The 22223-nt window shown below is 37.1% G+C and overlaps 1 protein-coding gene across 1 annotated transcript in view; it reads right to left on the minus strand.

Annotated features, from left to right (window-relative positions):
- The window catches only part of OTOG (otogelin), a 135336-nt gene that overhangs the window by 101552 nt on the left and 11561 nt on the right, over positions 1-22223 (minus strand). Inside the window, exons 7-20 of the mRNA XM_078387307.1 lie at positions 20383-20516; positions 19014-19120; positions 17813-17922; positions 16605-16730; positions 15540-15648; positions 13610-13656; positions 12929-13074; positions 8898-9030; positions 7886-8063; positions 6222-6346; positions 5165-5377; positions 4194-4359; positions 2794-2868; positions 2085-2128 (exon numbers count right to left, since the gene is read on the minus strand). Of these exons, the coding sequence (XP_078243433.1) occupies positions 2085-2128; positions 2794-2868; positions 4194-4359; positions 5165-5377; positions 6222-6346; positions 7886-8063; positions 8898-9030; positions 12929-13074; positions 13610-13656; positions 15540-15648; positions 16605-16730; positions 17813-17922; positions 19014-19120; positions 20383-20516 (1713 nt within the window). The remainder of the gene's footprint in view (positions 1-2084; positions 2129-2793; positions 2869-4193; positions 4360-5164; positions 5378-6221; positions 6347-7885; positions 8064-8897; positions 9031-12928; positions 13075-13609; positions 13657-15539; positions 15649-16604; positions 16731-17812; positions 17923-19013; positions 19121-20382; positions 20517-22223) is intronic.

Raw genomic sequence — 22223 nt, forward strand, 5'->3', positions numbered from 1 at the left:
TAGTTTCCTGAACATGTTCAGAAAGGAGCAGTTATCCCTACCCCTTAATTGTCACTTTTTCCACACAAATGACAAGTCAAAAGAAGAGAGCTCCTGCTGGCAGGTATGCTCTACAATATGCATACGCAAGAACTATGGAAATCTAGTGTTTTGCTTGTGCGCAGAACCTATGCATCAGCAGGATCCTCTCTTGAGACTGATTACTGCTCATGTGGAGAAAATGATGACAGAGAGGACAAGGCTAGGTGCTCAAGTTTTAAACATGTCAATGATGCTGGGTTGGATAATGAGTGAACAGAGCTTAAGACTTCACAAAGGGGTTCAGACACATTTATAAATGATAAATCTATTTGAAGCAGCATCCCTCTGAGTACCAGGTGCTAGAGAGCCACAGCAGGAGGGGGCTTTGGGGGATTCAAACAGCCATTGACTAATTAACTGTGTGAAACAAGATGCTGGACTAAGTGGGCTTTTGCTCAGATCCACCAACATGCTTCTGATATGTTTATGCCCCTTTATGAATACATACATACATACATACATACATACATACATACATACATACATACATACATACATACATACATACATACATACATACATACATACATATGCGCGCGCACACACACACACACACACACACACACACACACACACACACACACAATCATTCCATTAAAATGAAGAGTGCAACAGTCCTAATGGAGTCAAGAAATTCAAACATGGAAACAAAGCACAATTCTCTTTCCAAGGGTCACTATCTCATTTTCTCATAGTTCCCTTATAATTCTCATAACTGCGAGGCAACTGTAGAAACTATGGTTTCTTCAACAATTGGGAGTGACTCTCACTATGGTTAACTGCTATCAATGTTGCTGCTGGTGTAACTAACAATAGTTAAGGTTTGCAGAGCAAGGATTCTTAAGAACGAATCATTTGCACCTTGTGACAATAGCTATAATGCTGGGAATTTTACATCAACATTAACTCTATGTGCCTTTTCTTTTACTATGTACAATTAATATCACGTATCAATTTTTTTAAAAAAAAGTAACATTACAGATGTATTTGCAAAGGCTTTCACGGCCAGAATCTAATGGTTGTTGTGGGTTTTTTGGGCTCTCTTTGATCAGTGCTACTCCTGTCCTCTGAAGATGCCGGCCACAGAGACTGGCGAAACGTTAGGAAGAACAACCTTCAGAACACAGCCAAAGTGTCCAAAAAACCCACAACAACCATAACATTAAGGAACCCACTCTTTTGGTTTATGACATCTTACTGCTTATATTATATGACAAAATGCCAGATGCAGGGGAGGGGCATCAGGAGACAGGTATCTAGTTGTCTCGTGTGCTCCCAGAGGCATCTAGTGGGGCCACTGTGAGATACAGGAAGCAGGACTGCATGGGCCCAACAGGGCTCTTCTTATGTTCTTATGACACTGCATTACATTTCCTAAATAATATCTATCTACATCTGCCATAAAGTTGATTCTGACTTATGATGACCCATGCCAGGATTTTCTAGGTTTGAAGTATTCTGAAATAATTTACAATTTCCTTCTTCTGGTTATCTCTGGGACTATTTACTGGAGTTTGCTCAGTGTCACATAGATTGGTTCTACTCCTTGGGAGCACAGTAGGGAAGCAAACTTCCAATCTCTGACTCCACAGTCAGGTAGTCAACTCATCCAGCCATATGTTACGTTACGTTACGTTACGTTACGTTACGTTATGTTACGTTACGTTATGTTATGTTAACATCACATTATGTGAAATCCAATAGAAAGCTGCAACCAGAGTAGTCATTGAATCAGTGTAGTCATTGAATCAAATTACATAGGTCAACACCTATGTAATTTTCATTAATTTAATGAGTCTGCTCTAGTTGCAACTTACTACTGAATTTCAGCTTTGGTGTTGTAACACTGACATACTTCCCAGCCATAATCTAAAACTGGTTTCACTGCAGTTGAAGTATTTCAACCCATGTCTGTTTCAAGCTTGATGCATGATATCCCCCAACACACACATGGGACTCTGTAGGGATTATGGAATATATATATATATGTTTGCTTCACATACCAGTGTCGACTTCCTCACAGTTCATTATTCCATCTTCACAACGGCTGAAAAAAATAAATTAAGTTAGGAACATGCTGTAACATTTTAGAAGAACAATTGGAAAAGTGATCAGGGAAATTTTTTAAAAAATTGGCACTGGTACATACATGCTATTTTCCCCCGATCTCTTTTTTGAGCACTCTTTCACTAAATTCTTAAACTGACTTCTAAGGATGGTTAAAGGACAATGTGGGGACTGAAACTGGTAGGCTTTTGAGAAGATTCTCACAAATAAAGGACACCAAAGGACTGGTGTCAGAGACAATTAATAGACACAACCTGTATTTCTTCCATTAGTGCCAGTTTGGCTTGGAAAACTGATCTATAAATGGAGTGATCCACAAGAAATAAAAGAAGAAACCAATTTCCAAAAAGTCACAGAACATAAGAAAATAGAGATTTACAGGTATATATGCTGCTTTATATGCATGCAGATAGATATGAATGTAAATATTATAAAGAGAAATTAAAAATATTCTACCACAGTGAAAATCCCTTCCAAACTCAGGACCCAACTCTATGCAGCTATGGGTAGAGAAATGCAAGATGTTTTCAGTGTTGTAGCTCTTACTAAGTACTTCCTGTTCCTCTCACTGTATTTAGCAGAAGCCACAAGAATGTAGAACATAACACCGGAAATTACCTACTGTAAAGTGTGGGTGTAGCTTACCACTTTCCCAGAGATGTAATTATGTTTTCTCCAGGTGGGTAGTCAATGCCCTGAAAATAGCAGGGGCACTCATTTCTATGAAGGAAAAGGAAATATGTTAGCATTTTAAAAAGAAAAACCAAGAAAAAATAGACCTTCAAAGTGATACCAACATATATTGACCAGAAGCCTGTCTATTGCCATGTAACATGAAGTTATGCAAGTGTAACTTTGCCCTGGACTATGCCCAGACAGCAAAACCGTACATGGGCAGTTCCTGTTGTTACCTATTGTGCAATGCACCTGAGGAATTGTTTCACGAATAGTACTTCCATCCAGATGCTATTACAGCTACCCTTGTGTAATGCTGAGTCATGCAAGCATAGCTACACAATAGAATTTCAGTCAGACACTGAATTCTTGTTGCTTAGCATAGTAAGTTACACTATCGTAGGCTTACTGAATCATTGTAGATTTGGTGAGTCAATTCCTCCATAAGCTCTATTAATTAAAATTAAGTTGCTAGTAGAGTAGGCCCATTAGAATCAACAGAATTTATGAAGGAGTTGACTCAACAAATCCCCCGTGATTCAGTGGGCCTATTCTATTGCAGCAACAGAATTTCAACCATTACATTTTAATATGTTGTTGCTCAGCATATATATAGGAAAGCACTACTTCCCTAGCACAAACTCCAGCACAGACAAGCAGAATGGGTTCCCTGTGTACAGAGTACAGCACACACAAACCAAGGTTATTTTCCTTTCAATGTGAACAATAAAATCACAAAGTATCTTTTTTAGACATTTCAACAAATAAAAACATGCTAAAAACACTGTACTGAATTATGCATTGTACTTGATTTTCAAGATAATGGATATAATGGTTAATGGAAAAATACATCAATTTTTTCTTGTTTCTTTTTGGAATGCAATGGATTTGAAAGGTTTTAATGAAATTATCTGTTTTCATCAACTGTTAATCAGTAATATCATTAAATAATCAAATCATTATTAGTAGTAAAAGAAAAATCATAATTTATCTAGACATGTTCTTGAGAAAAGTACCTGAAGGTTTGACCGATGAGATAGATATAATTGTTTATGAAACCAATGACCAAACAGCAACCTGAACAGAATGACAGCATCTGACCACTGTATCTTAAAGTGGACTTGTGGCAAAACTGACAAAAGTGGTGTCTACTTCACATGAGTCAGTGTATTTCCAAGAGGACCAAGAAGCTAACATTTTGGAGCCAGTCAGTGAATACATTTTTGCAGTTACTGCTAATTTAGTCTTCTGCCTCTTAGGCTACACTGTTCTTTTCATGTGAGGATAACTTGATCAAGTCCTGATAGTTGCTTAGATGTGAAAATAAATACCAACAAAGCAATAAGGTCAGCACAACAAGTGTTACCTACCGTGGCACACATCTGTCAATTTTGATGTTCAAATACATTCCAGGGGGACAGGTGCAGCCTTCAACACAATCATCATTGCATGTCTCTGGCACAGAAAGCGTTTGGCAAGTTCTCCCACAGGTAGATACACAGACACTGTACTCCATTGTATCTTCACATGAAAGAGCTACCCAAATGAAAAAGATTGCTCATATTACAAGCCAAGTGCATAAAAAACAATCCACTCTCAAAAGTCTGGAACGTATCTCATCCCACACACTGTGGGGTAGGATTCAGTGGAAATACATTCTTATTGAAAAGTAAATCCTACGGTGTTTAGAAGACCTACTTGTTGCAAAGACTGCAACCTCAAAGATCGGATCTATTTAGGGCTAAACCCTGCATTTTTTTGATCTAGCAATACACAGTATGTATGCTTCTTGGTACAAAAAGAGCTGGTAATTATTTCTTTCTATTGCTAATTATACTTTTATCAGTAAAAGAGGAAAGAAACAGGATACTTAAAAAAATTAAATAATAGATTTGATCCAAAGTTCCTCTTTCCAGGAGCAGGAAAGACTATATCCAGTCCCAAAGTTCAATGCATGATAAACTGAAGTTCTTCCATTTGTGCCAGACTTCCAACAAGTTCTTTCTCAATATCTTTCTACAGCCCAGAAATATTTATATGCTGACACCTGTACATTCCTTATTCATCATGTTTCTCAAATACTGATGTAGATATCAGTGATATGCCCTGATACTACTATGAGAAGACAACTTTTAGCTTGTCCAAGATTTGACAGAACAATACTAGAATATTTTCTCCTGCTTTGGTTTTCTGAATCCAAATAAATTAATTCAATTTAGATATGTATCTGACTCCTCTGAATTTAGAGTTGAAATACACACAAGACCAAAACAAAAATAACAAAAACCAAACCAAACCCACAACTAGTTGCAAGTTAGCTTTATGATGCAAACTAACTTACCACATTCAGGGACATTACTGCGAAAGTCTATCTCCACTCCATATCTGTGGCACAGATGAGCATAATGGGATACAATGGAGCACATGCAGATCTGCCCACATTTACAGGTATCTCTTCTACACTGTTCAAAATAGGGAAGAGGACTCAAATAGGAATAGCATGGGGCAAAGACTTCTTTCGTCATGATGCTGCACACTTCTGTTGCATAAGCAGCTGTCAAAAGTAACAGATACAAATAATAATGTTTTAATTAGAAATTCTCTACCTTTAGTAGCACTGAGAAGTTTTTCCACTCTTCAAGGGAAAAAGCATTCCTTTTTGCAGCTTCTTAGATGTGTTGAATTTGTTTCTAAAGAATTGTCAGGTAACAATGAAAATGAATACTGTACTTACCTTTTCTTCATACAGATAATCTGCATGATTATATTTACAGGTTGGTCAGGGCTATGACAATGATTATTTTGCTTCTGGAATGATTTCAATAGTTCCTTCAGAGAAGGTTGCTTAAAGAACTCAAAATTGATAATATAAAACCTTCAGAATAACTAAGTATCAACTGGATTTTTATTAGCTTTGCAGTGAGGAATGTGAATTCAAAGGAATTGTTACTAACAGGCTGAACTACCTAAATACAAGTGATTTAAAATATTTTACATAAGTAAAACGGAAAAATAATACAGAAAATTGTTGTGAAAAGCCCTGGGATTTTCCTTGATAGAAAAAAACATTTCAACTGCAATGAAAATATACTAAAAGCAGGATGTCGCGTCTTGGTGTTAAAGGGATACTGTGCGGACATATACGGTATGCCATACACCTTCACTGTGTGTTTAATTTAGTGCATACCTTCTTAGAGAACTATATTTAAGCACAGAGGGATGTTCTCAGATTTCATGTATACACTTTTAAGATTGTTGTTGTTGTTATTTAGTCGTGTCCGACTCTTCATGACTTTTAAGTCACTTTTAAGATGCGTAGCCCCAAAAGCCATAAAGAAAATAAAACCAAGCTGAAAAAAACCAATGAAAATATCTAGCTGAAATATCTGCACACTCACCTGCTTGCAGATGGATATCACATGGATCCATTGGTGAATTACCATGCTCAGCAACACAAGCTGATGAAGTTTTCCAGGAATTTCCAAAAAGCTGAGGGGTACTTTCTGCCACTCCAACTGGAGACCTTTTTGCCCCATTCCCCACCCCCCAAAAAATAAGGATTGTTGTGAGATAAAAAAAAAAAGCAGTATAGGTTAGGAAAACACAGGAGGGGCAAAAAGTTACACAGTTTACTCCTGTCAGATAATAAGAAACAGACAGACTTTTCTCCTTAAGAAATCAAGCGAGCCAATTATAAGTCTCCTGCATAATTTATAATTTGGCTCAAACAGTTGCACATTATTTTGAGGACTTTTCTAGCTATGAATTAGCTTAATAGGTTCAGCCAGTATTTTCTAGCTAGCCAGGATTAGCGACAAATGGAAACATCCAAGAATGTAGAGGAGCTTGGTTGGCTGGCTAGGCCAATTCAAAAGTTAGTCCACATTTTCAAGCTGCTAAAATTGAACTTTATTCAAACCAAGGGCAATAAGATGGAGCCAGGGGCATCTTAGACATAGACTCTGTTGTCAAATGTCAGTTTAATTTGGTTCCAATAGCGAAATAATGGGAGCACTGAGATGGGACCTCCTCTGAGCCATGATTTAAGTCATGTTCACAAACACTCCTTTCTCCCTCCCCCCATGCCCTGCCCCTCTCGTGCCCTGTGTCTCCTTGCACTTTTAGTTTAATACAACATTTCATTGAGTTATATCGCAGTGAACTGAAAAACTAGGGCTGAAAATGGTGGGACTGAACAACATGACATCTTACCTAAATAATTTTTTTGGGAACATAGTGATTAGTGCCTATTTACAGTGGTTTATCAAGAGATCATCCTCAGTTGGGGGCCATGAACTAAGTGCTGAAGCAATACAACCTCACATACTTCTCCTTTTAATACTGGGAGTCAGTGGGAAGGATTCTCTGAAACTGTTACTCTTACACACGCACACCACTTCCGAGTCTGTGAGACCACCACTTCCTTCCTGTTGCTTCCTTTCCTAGCCACCTTTCCTCCTTTCTCCATTTTTATTTTGCCCTTCAAAGACATATGTGTGGGGATATTGTTCCACACTATTTAAATAAAAGACCACAGCCATAAAATATAAATATCCTTTTCTCTATCCTTTAACAAAGAAGCATTATTTTAGCTTTTTCAAAGGAGAGAGCCAGATTGTGCAAATCTCTCCACATTTTTCTTTGCACCAAACTTTTTTTCCAAATCCCAACTTAATCTTAGTACTTATTGGAAGGTAGTTCTTCAAGAGCTGATACTGGCACCTAAGAATGTTTTTACCATATTTCAAACCAATTTAGTAATACATTGCTCCAAGGCATGCTCTTTATAGATATATGCTCTTATTTAGATCCAATAAGATGCTCTTACTTAACAATAAATAAATATTTTTGAATTATTTGATAATCTGTTTCTTGTTCAGGGCTTCACAAGATACATGCTGCCTTGTGTAACATATCTATTTGAGGTTGAATTTTTTTCTGACACTAGCTCTTCAGATCTGTATGCCACAAATGTTCTTAACTTATTATTCTAACTAAAATACATTTTAATTATCAGTATTGACCATGATAGTTGTTTTGGAAAAGTTATAATGATACATACAAAAAGTCATCTTGAGTGTTTCCATTGAAAGTTCCACACAACCCTACAGTATCATCTTTCCAACTAGCATCAACTTCAAGATAGAGCCTCAAACCGGCTTGATCATAAAGAATCTGTAATCCAATATGTGACTTGACTTGCAAAAATACAGAGGAAAGTTTCTTTACTTCAAAGGAATCTAGAAAAGAAATATTAGAAAAGAAATATTAAAGAAGAAACACATTAACAGTAATCAAAATGTTATTAAAAGATTGGGACTTTGGGTTGGGTTCATTTAATGTTTGAAATGTTTGGGTAGACTGCTCCCTCTTTGAGTTGGGCCCAAATGCCACCAGAAATGAATTCAATTTTACTTAAACTATGACCTTTTCTAAGCTTGTACAGTGTAAAGTTTAGGATTATGGAAAGGATGTTGTCATGATAATTCCCCACCCCTGTCAGTATGTCATTTCAGTAAGTATGAAGGGAAGGGAAGACAGCATATTAGCCCTTGTCATATTCTCAATAACAAAACTAGGATTTTGGGATAAGATTCTGATTTCATAGAACACATCTAAGAGTAATTTATTTATATTTATGCTTACTTAAACTAAGTGGAGCTTGTCTAGTACTAAAAGATTCCTTCCATGCATTATGTTTAGCTCTTCCAAATATATGCTGATGTGAAAGAATACATGTTTCTTATTATGAGATTATATACAGAATGGGGGAAAGGGGGTCTGGAGCAGTAAAACTATCATAGATATAACATCAGGACCATGGTATCCTCACATACTTTAATACACAGTGACCCAAAACTGTTAGTGATACTGACTGGCATAAGTTCATCTGCATAAATTTCAGAGGTGAATTGCCTCGAGTCAAGAAGTTGGTGTAGGCATTTCCTGTTGCACACAGGTTGTATAACTTGATATGCATTTGCTTGTGCTGATTTCTTAACTTGCAACAATTCACAACTGAAATGTATGCAGATGAAGTTATGCTGGCACAAATATGTAACAGGATTTCTTACCATCAATATAAGGCAAATTAACCTTGTACTGATCAGATATCAAAACATCTCCTGAATGAGTCAGTGTCACTTGACTCTTGGAATCTTGATTGAGAATTAGACTGACTGACTGGATGCATGATCCATCTTGATTCTAGAAATAAGGAGAATAGATTTAAAAATAATGTATCATTGCAAATTTAAGGATAATATTCATTTACAGTTGCTCATTTACTTCAAGGACAGTATAAGAATGAAAGATAGCTGTTGTTCTACTGTTGTCTATCTTGCCACCTCCACAGAACAATGGGCATATAAGGAGGTAATCAGAGACCAATGAATTACAATGGCAAGAGCAGAATGGAGAAAACTTTTTCCTCCCCATCAAAAACTGTATTCTTGGATCTGCACACCACTGATAGCCAGACCTGGCAGTGGGCCATCAGATTGTCTACCTTGCATGTCGGAAATCTGAATCAATTCCATGCTCGGTCCTGAAAAGCCATTTTAGGCAAGTCGCTGTTCTATTTTCCAGCATTTTTCTGAGGCTATAAAATTCCAAAATTCTCAGAATAGGCACCAGTGCTGAGAAGAAGCAAGTGGGTTTGACCATATCAGAAGTAAAAGTTATATATACTAGATGTCTACCCAAGGTATAATCAGGAAAATTGTAAAACAAAACTTTCCATTCCTTCTGTTCAGAAGAATCAGGGGACTTGCATACAAAACACATAATTCCTCTATAAATTGTTTATACCCCTTATTCTGCTCATGTGCCCTTACAGTGTTTCACATCCTGGATTCTATACAGGAAGTAGGGTGACCAATGGGTTCTTCCTTACAGAAGACAGCCCTCTGTTTCAAGGCATGCTCAGTGTAGTGCGTTTTGCATGCCAAGTCTTACTTAAAAATAAAGAACAATAAAAATGGAGCAGTAGCATTAAAGTTCGGTATTAGGACTCAGGCAACAGACAGAAGAGCCATACATCACCTGCTCATAATTCCTCCACCACCACCACTATGTAATCTTTCATTAAATTATAGTTATTGCTTTTCAGCTTGCAGCTACATACATCGATTAGAATTCAGAACATATTGAACATCTGATTTTTTTTTCTTTTTTAGACAGGAATACTCTTCAAGTGGCTACTCTAGCAGAGAGAGATCAGAATGAAGTCTTAGACCCATTGCCCTCCCACTCCAGAATAATGAGGTGAGACGTAGGTGATGGGTACAAATAGGGCCACACTTTATTAAATCAACATACCATAACTTATGGCTTAGAAAATGGGCCTGTGGTAGTGTGGTATCAGGTTTGGTGCCAAAGGTCTCACAGGACCCCCTCACCAACCTATATGAGAGAGTCCCACGCCCCGTTGTTGTGCTGTCCCTAAGACCCCAGCCAGCAAAATATCAAGCCCCTCCAGGCATGCAAGCCCCCAGCCTTTGGTGGCCCTCAGCCCATGGAGGGATCAGTCAGACTCACACTAGATATCAGGCAGGCGGGTGGGACACAAACCTCAAGAGGCTGAGCATGTGGGGAAGCATCCTTTTAAGGATGCCCCCCTCCCCCTAGGTAACTACAAGAATAGCACATCTCACACTATCCCAAGGGAAGGGCAAAGGAGCTCTGCTCCTTTTTGGGACAAAGGAACAAATAAAATAGATACAGCTGCTGTTCCAAATAGGCTCCAAAACATACACGCACGCACACACACACCAATAATTCTCTGTTCCATTGAATTGTTCCTTTTATAATATTGCCCCAAGTAACTATCAGCAGCTACTTTCTTGTGAAATGAGCCTCACTCACTAGACACTTAAAAGAAATTTCTGTATTAAAACTTTGTCTCATCATAACCAACTAGAAAACCTAGTGATACTGTCACTTGAAACTCAGATAAAATTAAACTCTAGTAATTGCCAGCTGAATTTTACATCCTGCCAAACTTGCTTGTATGATGATTATTTTTGTCACCAAGTCTAAGGCCCTAGATGACTCTACTCTTTCTCATTCAAGAGACCAAAGTTGCTTCCATTTCTGTTTCCCCCCTCCCAAAATCTCTGAGTATAAGAACTGCAATATTTTAAAATGAGAGATTCTTAACATCTTTACAGAAATTCAGGGCTCAGAAAAATTAAGATTCATAAAGTTATCCAAGGCTAACTTCAAGTTTTAAAAACTCAAAGGATGCATTTTCTTATCTCAAAATATGACATTTCTGCTTTAAGATATTCAAGTGGCCCTTTTCATAAATAATAACTAAACCTCACTGTTTGTTTGTTTGTTTGTTTGAAATATTTTACTCTGCCTTTTCTCCTAAAATAGACCCAATGTAATTTAAAATAGCTTATTAAAAATAAACAGTACAAAAGTATAAATTATTGCAGCATTAAAAAGAATGAAACAAACATACCAAAAACTCACTGATAAAAGCAATGCACTAAAAATAAATAAAACAGATCAATTAAAAAGAAATCAAAACCTTAGATAACCAGTCACTGAACAGAAAGATCTTTGCCTGCTTGCAGAAGGACAACAAAGACAGAACTGGACTGGCCTTCTATGGGAGGGAGTTCCAGAGTCTGGGAGCAGTGACAGAGAAGACTCTGTCCCATGTCCTCATAAAATGCAGCTGTGAGGGTAGTGGGACCAGTGGAAAGGCATTAAAATCACCTCTTCCTGACTCTACTTTCCATTAGTCCAGTGCAGAAAAACTTAAGGTACAAACCCAGAACCTTCTTCATCCAATGTATATATGGATCATATAGCTCATTCTTGACAATCTTTGAAGTCCTTGGTGGTAGGCCAAAACCTGCTTACAGACAACCCCTCCCCCAATCACAAGCAACTAGTAACACACAACAAACCACACAGTATTGACACAGATATGGGGACTAAAACCAGCTACAAACCCAGATGTCAAATGTACCCCCACGTTTATTCTGGCAACCCGATTACAGGACCTAACAATGTCACACACAACATCACTTTTACCTGTTCCTCCACCAATGTTATTTAAGCCATCTTTTTGCCAACAATGTCCATCTGCATTCTACGTTAGACAAATGGGGCAATTTCTATGTAGAAGAATTAATTGACACAAATCAGACATCAGGAATGTCAATACACAGAAAACTTTCACACCATTTAAATTTACTTGGACACTATGCACAACTCTGGAAGTTTCTATTCTGGAAAAGAGAAACGACAGGACAAGAATCCGGAGAAAGACAGCTGAGAAAATATATATACACATGCTGAACGCTCAGCTCAATGGACTCAATATTAGCCGAGGTTTCTTAGGGACTACCAAATGTAAACACTGCACTAATTGTGCTGTACTTACTGTACCTCCCAGCTATATTTCCCTCCTAATTACCAGATCCACCTTATAAGCTTCAAAGGCAACCAGAGTTTCTTTACTCATTACCATGTTGTCATTGCTGTCATCTACAGTCTGGGGTAAATTAACCACCTACCATTGCAGTTGGTTATAGAACAAAACCTCCTAGAAAGGAACTGAACATCAAGACAGGGATCTTAAAAGTCTTTACCAGAACAAAGCTTCAATGGAAAATATCTCCATGTCAACAAAGTCATCACCAGGTGTAAAATACCACACTGACACACAACTTGCAATTTAAGACTCCTAGCAACCAATCACTGCCTCTTTATTTTGATATTATGTATAAATGTATATAAATTTGCCATGTAATCTCACTCTTATGACTGAGGAAATGTATTTAATCTATGAAACCTCACATTAAAGTATAACAGTTAGCCTTTAAGGTGCCAGGATTTAAATTTTTTTAACACTTGTATTTGGTTTTTGTGTGATACACTTGCCAAAACAGCTACTTTTAAAACTGCATATAATCAGACACTCAGATACAGGCATTGCCCAGGAAACTTATGGTTGTATATCTGCAAGGCTATAAAAAATTGTTCCAATCAGAAACTGTAATGCAGAGACCATTCAGTTGTAAGCAGCACACACCTTACTAGACTTTAGATCTCTTGATCTGAAACTATCAATAAATATTCTTACCTGCCCACATGGAGTATTTTGGAGAATCACAGCAAATTTTCCAGAGGTGCGACTTTTTGCCAGAATATACTGACAGGTAGCCTGAAAAGTATACTTGTGTCCATCAAACGTCATGAAGTGCATATCTCCAGAAACAGAACATTCAGCTAAAAGCAGAAAGAAATCAAGTATTTTAATGTCCTACAGAAAAATATTCTGTACCTTTACGCATGATCAGATTTATGTTGGATTAAAGCAATAAATAGTATATACAATAACCATGTAAAATGAACAGCCAGGAAAATGTTGAAAAACTATATAAATAGCAACATACAACTTGTAAGGAATGTAGCTGACATGAAGGAATGAAGTTTAAAATAGAACCTAATGATAAAGGCCATTTAGATAAAACATTATGTGAAAACTCTGTAGGGGTGACTCCAAAAGTGCTCATGACTTTCTAAGAAGGTCACTTTAACTTTTCTTTTTATTGAATTTTCTCAAAATTTGTTAAATGAAGTAACTGTGTCTTTATTAAACAGACTGCTAGATATTTTTAAGGCCAGTTAAATCTTTTTAAAAGATGTAAATATACAACAATATGATGACTAATTACTGAGAAAGTTTCTGTCACTGGCCAGAAGTTAACACTCACATCCTAACTCACATACCTATAAAGTGGTTTTTGAATGAAATACTTACCTGGACAGGTAAGATTTGTGCAAATCCATTTGCCTCCAACACATGTACTGAAACAGAAAGAATTATCTTCTATTTTAAGGCTGCTAACACAGAGATTAAAGAAACCTGAACTCCTAAACAGTTGGAAAATAGGTAAAGAATCCACATACTGAAAACATGTATGAATTAACTTTTTTTTTGTAAGATTGTAACCAGGAATAGTCAGAAATCAGGGCTAAAATCAGAATTCTGTAGAATCCGAGTTTTAATTCTAAAGCAAACTAGCTTGCTTAGACCCAATAAAGAGAGTGGAAATTGTTAATAATAACTAACTCATGTTACACTGATTTCAGTAGGTAGACTCTATATAAAATGAATACTGAACTTCACCCTGTTTCTCAAGTTGTGCCACTAATTTTGGAATGCTTATTATTCATTTCCCTTAGATTATTCTAAGGGAAAAGAATGAATCCTTCCACACTGTGAGGGGGCTGCACAGGTCCAATAAGCTGCTTGGCCTACACTTAGCCAAGGAAAGAAGCAGTGATCATTTTCCACAGGCTATGTCAGAAAGTGTTCAACCACAGACTAGAAAAATAAGGAAGTAGTAACCTTAGAACTGCAGAGCTGGAAGGGACCCTATGGATCATCTGAGTCTAGCCCCTGTCAAGGAGGTCGAGTGGGGAATTGACCACGACCTCTGACTTCAAAGCCAGAGACCTAAACCAGCTCAAGTACAAATGAATTGCTCTGAGTTTGATCACTACAAGAAAAGACTCTCTTCCATTTCTGAGGCCTTTCCTTACTGTCAACACAATTTTAAAGCATCAAACACAGATGTTAATGGGTGGAAGAGCCTAGAATACTCTTCAGGTTTGCAGCCTGTAATCTGCAAACATGAAAGGCAAGAGAAATCTCAAAGCACTATATTTACATCAACAGAAAAAATTAAAAATCCATATGATTTGCATAATACACAAGTATGCATACTGTGCAAATAAGACCATCTAATAATTTGCAGAATATGCAGATTAAGTTGCTCAGATTTGGAGAACTCAGATATGGCAAACCCTAAATTGTCTCTTCCCAAAAAGGACTATGGAAAACCTACAAGGGAACTTGGCAACAGTATCCTCTTGCTCACATTCTAATCAACCAGAATCAAAGACACACTGCTCTGATGCTGGAGACAACATATAGCACAGATGGTTGGCAGCTATTCTTAGTTTTATTTTGCACACTTTCTTACCTTTAGGATCTTCAAGGTGCTTCTTTACAATAACAAGTATAAGATTGGCTTCAACTATACATTGTGTGGCAAAACTTTAACTATCAAAAGCCTAGAATTCCACTGAAGATTTCTAGGGGACATTCCCTAAGTTCAAGAGCATTATATTTTTAGAGCCTCTTTTGTTTTAACTACTGTTTCCATGCTTATTTAATGGCATGGGGGCAACTAGAAAACACATACAGTATATCTATTATAATTTCCAATCTTCTATAATTACTTGATATTGTGGCACCAGCAACCAGGTAACAAAGAACAGAAATATATAAGTGAATAAATATAATCAGTACATAGATTACTATTTATTTTCAGATGATTTTGGATGGCATACCCAAGCACAAACGTATACCTTTCTCTAAATTCCCATTTTACATGCGGAAATTGCTAACTCCAAGATGACTTTACTAGTGTCAGCAATTTTTGCTAATTAAAGATCTCCTCTTCTTGTCCCATGGCCCCACAGGTTCCTAAGAATGGAATGGATTACTTGAGAACTGTGGGGTCCTTGGGATGGGAGGAAGAAAGATTAAATTTCCAAACAGTTGCCTCACCTAATGACATCATCAGTCTTACACCACATAACTTACACAAATAAGATTTCAGCCACAAATTTATGAAGTGCATACTCTTCTGAAGGGAATAAATAGTAAGATTAGTACTAACCAATTGTTGCATTCCTCATAAACTACAGCACCAGATCTGTGGACAGTTCCATGGTAATCACAAGGGCATTCAGTAGGTCTTACACATAATTTGTTTTCATAAATAAGTCCTAGAACGATACATTAATTCTGTTATTTAATGTATATTCTGTACTTTGAGACTATTCTTTAAAATAGACCTTTGGTCTAGATGGGCGGGATAGAAATCAAAGCAAATAAATAAATAAATAAATAGATAGATAGATAGATAGATAGATAGATAGATAGATAGATAGATAGATAGATAGATAGATAGATAGATAGATAGATAGATAGATAGATAGATAGATAGATAGATAGATAGATAGATAGATAGATAGTCTAATATTTATGTGGCATTAGCTTAAATATACTGTATTATTAAACAGTTAACACTGTAAATAATATCACTATGTTATTAGGAATTATGACCCAACATCAATCCTACTTATTTCAAATTGAGTCTTTTTAATTTCAGTGGGACCTACTATTGAGCGCATGTAGGACTGCAGAATTGCACACCTGCCTATGATTACTGAAGGTGTACCAGCTCTATGAAGTACTCTTAGTTAGAGTGGACAGCATTGCAGCAAGCATATTTAAACTGTTTTTATTACCCAAAGAAAATACAGGTACAATATTAAACAATGCCAGAGAGAATCTAATCCCCTCATGTTATCTCCAATTATCTAAATTAGAGCACAAACAAATTAGTTCCTTTTAACATGAAACAGGGGCTTTAAGTGCTTCCTGAAGCACCAATGAGGGGAGGCAACAGAGACATTACGAGGTAAGGATGATGGCAAGTTATTTCATCTACCTCACACACAAACAGTTCAATCACACTCATATTAAACAGCTTGAAGTTGCCTCCAGTTCAGAGTGAACCTTTTCACTCCCTCATGTGTTAAATTTCTACCCACAAGACTAGTTTTGCATACATAGAATGTGTGCCTCATGGCTGCCTCCTGTAGATTGCAAGGCGGCCATTCTTACATTTGGAAAGGCCTCCAGCTTTAACAAAATCCCACACCAAAACTTGCATTACCATCTGGGCAGTAACATCCATCGACACAGGGAAGCTCACTACCAACACAGTGACTTTTTTGCGGGCATGAAACTGGGCAACAGTCAATACATTCATGGTATACAAGGTGTTCCTCACACTTAACAACTGAAAAAATGAAAGAGATGAAGACGTGTTAAAATTTGGTCATCAAAAAAACTTAAGCTACTTTAGTTTCATTTTAAGCACTTGGTAGAGTGAATTCTATGCTCAAGCTTCTGCAACACAGCTTACTAGCCTTTATGTTTTCACAAGACTTCTTGCTCTTAAACAGCATGATCCTACAAAAATCTACTCAGATATTACATCCCATTGACTTCAGTTACGTTTATTCTCCAGGTAATGGGCTATAAGCATGACAGGTACATGAAAGCTGGTTCTTTCCCCCCCACCATTGTGCACTTTTATGTCCCATCCCAATGACAAATCATAGAAATATAAACAATGTCAACATTTTTGAAATGTTGTTCAAAGTTTCAACTGATTAAATGGAAGATCATCTGCAGAAAACATCCCACAAAGAATGCCATATGCTATGGATGAAATTCTTCCCACTGTGTGTTATTTTGACTAATCCTTATACAGTTCAATGGATCTTTTTTGTCCTACCCCTCAACTCAATGGTGTGCACTACACATAGAAGCTTCTGCAAGGATACACTTTGTGTAGTTCATTACAGTTTATGATTGTTCCGCCTTTCAGGTTACATGATATATAGTTTTTGTGAAATCTGCAATGCAGAGAGAAAGAGGGAAGATGCAAACAGGTCCTTCCCTGCATATGGCTTCCATGCAGACCTATTAGGCATTTAAGCTGATAGGGAGGGCAGAAATAGAAGTTAGAGGGACTAATGCAATTATAGAAGACCTGCAGAGGTATCTACTCCTGTCTGGGTTTTTTTTATTAGTATTATTTTATATACATACTTCGGTCCTTTTAAGGAGAAAGATGAGATAGAAGTATTTAAATAAATACTTTTCTACTGTTACCACAAAGAGTGCTTTCATATTATTTTGAATTCAGTGTAACATGCTTTATTTCCTTCCTGTCACTCCTCAGTTCAATTTATTAGAGATGACAGACATTCAGAGGTTTGAGTTTGCATTCAATATAGTTAGTAAAATTGCATAACAACGATGAAAGTGAAAAAGAAAGGCAGAATTCTGGACAGTTATTATTTTATTGCATACCACATTGCTCAAACTGGGCCCGCCACTCATGGAGAGGTTTTCCTGCTTGAGCGCATGTTCTTGCATATTCAGTCAATGCTCGGCACCAAGTTGCATTATCAGTTCCTGACCTTTAAAACAATAAAATTGACAGAACCTTATTTTCCTTCTTACTATTAATCAACTGGGGAAATGGAGTTTCATATATATATACATATATATAATTCATCATGATCTTCAGTGTGCCAGCATGCTCCCAAATCTTTAGAATATCGAGCACTTTTATTCACTGTCCTGGTATGGGTCTGTATGAATGCACTGATATATTCTTGTTCTGTTTCCACAGTGAGATTTTCATCCAAAGCCAGTCACTTAAATGTATCCTCTCAGAGGAAAAGAGGTTTTGGTAAGGAGCCTAGTCACTTAAATGTGACCTCCCTCTGGCAAACTGGAGGAAAGAAATGGTGTATCAAACACCTGTAGAGATGATTGATGGCACAGCAGGGTGTCCCCAACAAAGCTTTAGAGACCAAATTGCTACTAATTAACAAAATGTCACATGGATTCCTTGGTACCACTTGAAGTGTGACAAGGAATGCAAACAGAAACTCACTAATTTTCAGCAATTCACCACTTCAGTTGACAGAATTATACCTATGTTGGTGTAAATCCATCACAAATCTGTTGCGTATATTTTTATTATTTTGAGTTGACACCCTGAAAAAAAAAGACCCCACACAAGGCAGTGCCACAATTCTTTTAAGACATGCTACATTCAAGGTTACAAGAACCCTTATGTACATGTGTTTCAGACTCCCTACATGTACTTCAGATCACAAACAAGTACCTCTCATCATATACACATAAGCAATGTATAATACAATGGTGCCTCGCTTAACGATGTTAATTTGTTCTAAAAAATCGCTGCTAAGCAATAACATCGCTAAGCGAAATAAAAAAGCCCATAGAAACGCAATAAAACTCGATTAATGTGTTCCTATGGGCTTAAAACTCACCTTTGAGTGAAAATCCTCCATAGCGCCACCATTTTCGGTGCCTCTAAAGCGAGGAATCCGTGCCTGAAACAGTGGGCGGCCATTTTGTTTACCTGGCAGCCATTTTGAAACCGCCGATCAGCTGGCCGAAAATGGAGGCTTTGTGATGATCGCTTCCCTGCGATCGAGGCACCACTGTACTGAAGTTCTTAACACCAGATACTCACATGCACAGGTCATTTGTGCAGCTGGCCATAAAAGGAAATGGGCTGACAAACTCATGACATTCTTTGAAGGGGGGCCACAGCAGGATGCTGCATAGTATGTATGTCCTCTGAAAATATAGAAGGAATTTAGGTAAAGGAAGTGGCTTTAAAAATAGCAAAAGAATGAATAAATGTAGCATAGAAAGAATCCAGATCATCTGATAAACATCCTGCCTTTGAATCAATAAATTGTTCCATTTGATCTTGGAAACATTCCCTTGGATCCAAAGGCATTGTTCAATACAACAAAGATACTCCCATTCATAAATGGGGAGGATGATTTTCAATGATCCCTATTTCCTGCTGCTGTTCCTTGTGCTACATATCATTCTATGCCAGATTGCCTGGGGCAGGGAGGTCACAGAAGCAAAAGAGTGGCTCCTGTTCTACAAGAGCATGGTTTCTTTTATAGAAGAGAAGTTAAGGTCAAAGACACCGTCCATCACTGATAACCACCACCTCCAACAGCTAGCAGCGGTCTCATGCCTAAATAATTTGTATTTTGATTTTTAAGTATATGCAGTATAAAAGAAATGTATATTTTATTTGTATCAAACATATATGTATTACATCTACATAACGTGTCTTTCCTCATTGCCCAGAATCCAACTGAATATTTGCTGCAGCATAAGTCCAACAGTGTAAATCTCACATGACAGCATGTGGTAAGATATACAACCAGTGAATTTTTAACTAGTGACAATTCTCCACTGAGGTTTACACTGGTGGACTTTCACTGGTGGGCCCAATAATAGGATCCAGCCATTATTTAAATAAGCATAGGCATATTTTCTCCTCTAGGAGCACCGGCAAAGGTGGTTTCTTTTCACCCTCTAAGAAGGAAATGGAAAAAGAATGTAGTATGTTTTCTGAAACAAAACTGAAATACAATCTTCCTACAATAGCTAAATTATAATGAATTTTTCTTTGTTATTGTAGGCCAATGGAGACAAAAGCTCTTTTGCAGATTTTAATACAAGTGAGGAAGAATTACCTGATTAAATTCTAGTACTAGATATTGCAAGAATCCCACTGACTGCAGGCTTTGAAAGGTAAAATAACAATTTCTGAATAATTAAAGGATGAAATTAGAGAAGGCATTAAAAATACCTCAAGCATGATAAAAAATATATTTCATAAACTCAGTTTGAGACCTTTCCTTAAAAAAAAAAAAAGAACATGCAATTGCAAGGTGGAGACAGAATCTGCAATGAGCAGATTGGGCATATGGGTACAAACATGGGTAAATAAAAAGAAGTGATATCTGTCTTACATAAAGGATCAGAATTTTTCCTTCAGTTAATTTTCTTACAATTATTATCGTGCCCACCTGTAGAAATGCTTGGGTTTTAATCAGACAGGGTGGCTCATAACTAAAGGAGGCATCCCTGGAGAGGATATTCTCTTGCGGAAGGCTCTCTCTCCAGCTTTCAACAAACTCTTCAATGTCCTCTGTAATTTTTCCTATGGCAAAGCACAAAATGCACATAAATGCTGGATATTCATATTGTAAATAACAGTTTGTTTCTGAAAGCTCTGCCAAATAGCATTTTGCCTCTCCTCCAGTTTGGGACACTGAATATTTAATCTAACTCTAAAGTCCAGATGAAGTTTTCATTTTGCATATTACTATGCTTGCATCATTAAAGGATATCTTTAAAAATTCCTGTTTCCACTCAGGTTTTCTATGAGATTTTGACAAATTACTTAAGTTTCCCTTAGTTCGAAGCATATTAAAGCCAGATTACTGGGCTGTGCTAACAGTAAAAATTATATTTCTTTTGGTTTGGGTTCTTTCACAGGTACCTTTTTCACTTTCATGTTTGTATTTTCAGATACCAGGCCTCTCAAATCAATTGAAAGGGAAAGGCTCTGTCAGGCTGCTCATGTCATTGTTTCCCATTTGTCTTTTCTGGCACTTCAAAAGTCTTAAAGAACTCTTTAAAACTACTTCAAAAAAAGGAGAGGCAGGACAACAGAGAAGCTATCTACTCCAAAAGCAGGCAGGAGTACATGAGAAAAGAGAAAACAACAGTATGAGTTCAGTGCCACCCACCCTGAATAGTAAACCCTCTGGCTTTGCATAGCCCAACTGAAAAGAGGTAAGACAGCAACCAGCCAACCAGCCACCATCTACCTGGCACACAGAGACACCCATTTACCAAAACATCCATCAAAAACACAAGAAGAATAACAGCAAAAGAGAAACGCTCAGCAACAACCACCCCCCACAAAGCCCACAGACGAAAAAAGGACCAATCACACACACAAAAATCCTCCATCAAAATATATACATCTTTAACAGAATAAATGTACACAATAAATTAACCAAGTAACAATTTTTTGTTTATACAAATTACAGGTATTGTGATGTGGAGAGAACAGTTCTTTATCTTGCTCCCAGACAGAGGCAAATGATATTGCAAGGCATTTAATTTCTCTGTGCACGTGTTCTGTCATGTTAGCACAGCCTAAGCTGAAAAGAAAGAACTCAGCTGATACAGTACTCTTTCCTTCATTAGTCCAGATTGTATTATTTGAATCTTACTTCAACAATTTGGGATTAGATTACAGTAAAAGAGTTCTTAGCCACTCTGCTTTTGATCACTGGGGGGGGGGGGAAATAAAATTCCTGTGGGTTTGCTACTACAGACACCCTTTAAACCAAACCTGACTTTCAACAAGAAGCTTTTTGCACTTGTTGCAGACTCTGAGGATGGCAGATAGTCATTGCACTGAACAAGTCTGCAGGAAAAATGACCCAAAGCAGAGGATGGAAAGTTATTTTTAAAAAGTAATGGACTGCCACTAGTTGTTGTCTTATTTGAAATAATGCACTAGTCATTACTACTTATTTTAAAAGTAACATGTTAGTAACATGTTTTTTTCACTGCTTCATTGTTATTAATTTACAAAAGATATTTTGAAAATGGTTAGAAGTAGCTATAATTCCCTTGAAAAAGCAAGATTTCAATGTAACAAGTAAACGGTACCAATTATACAAAAAGTAATGATATTTCAGGTAGTTATGTTACACCAATATGTAAAGTGTGCCCCAAGCATCTAGCCAATATATAGTACGGACAATAACAAGATAGCCATCCAAGATAGAAATAGAAAGCAATGCTTAAACAACTGGTACTCTAGTTGTTGGAATTTTTGGGTTCTAGA

The sequence above is a fragment of the Pogona vitticeps genome, chromosome 1 (genome assembly GCF_051106095.1).
Source record: "Pogona vitticeps strain Pit_001003342236 chromosome 1, PviZW2.1, whole genome shotgun sequence".
NCBI lineage: Eukaryota > Metazoa > Chordata > Lepidosauria > Squamata > Agamidae > Pogona > Pogona vitticeps.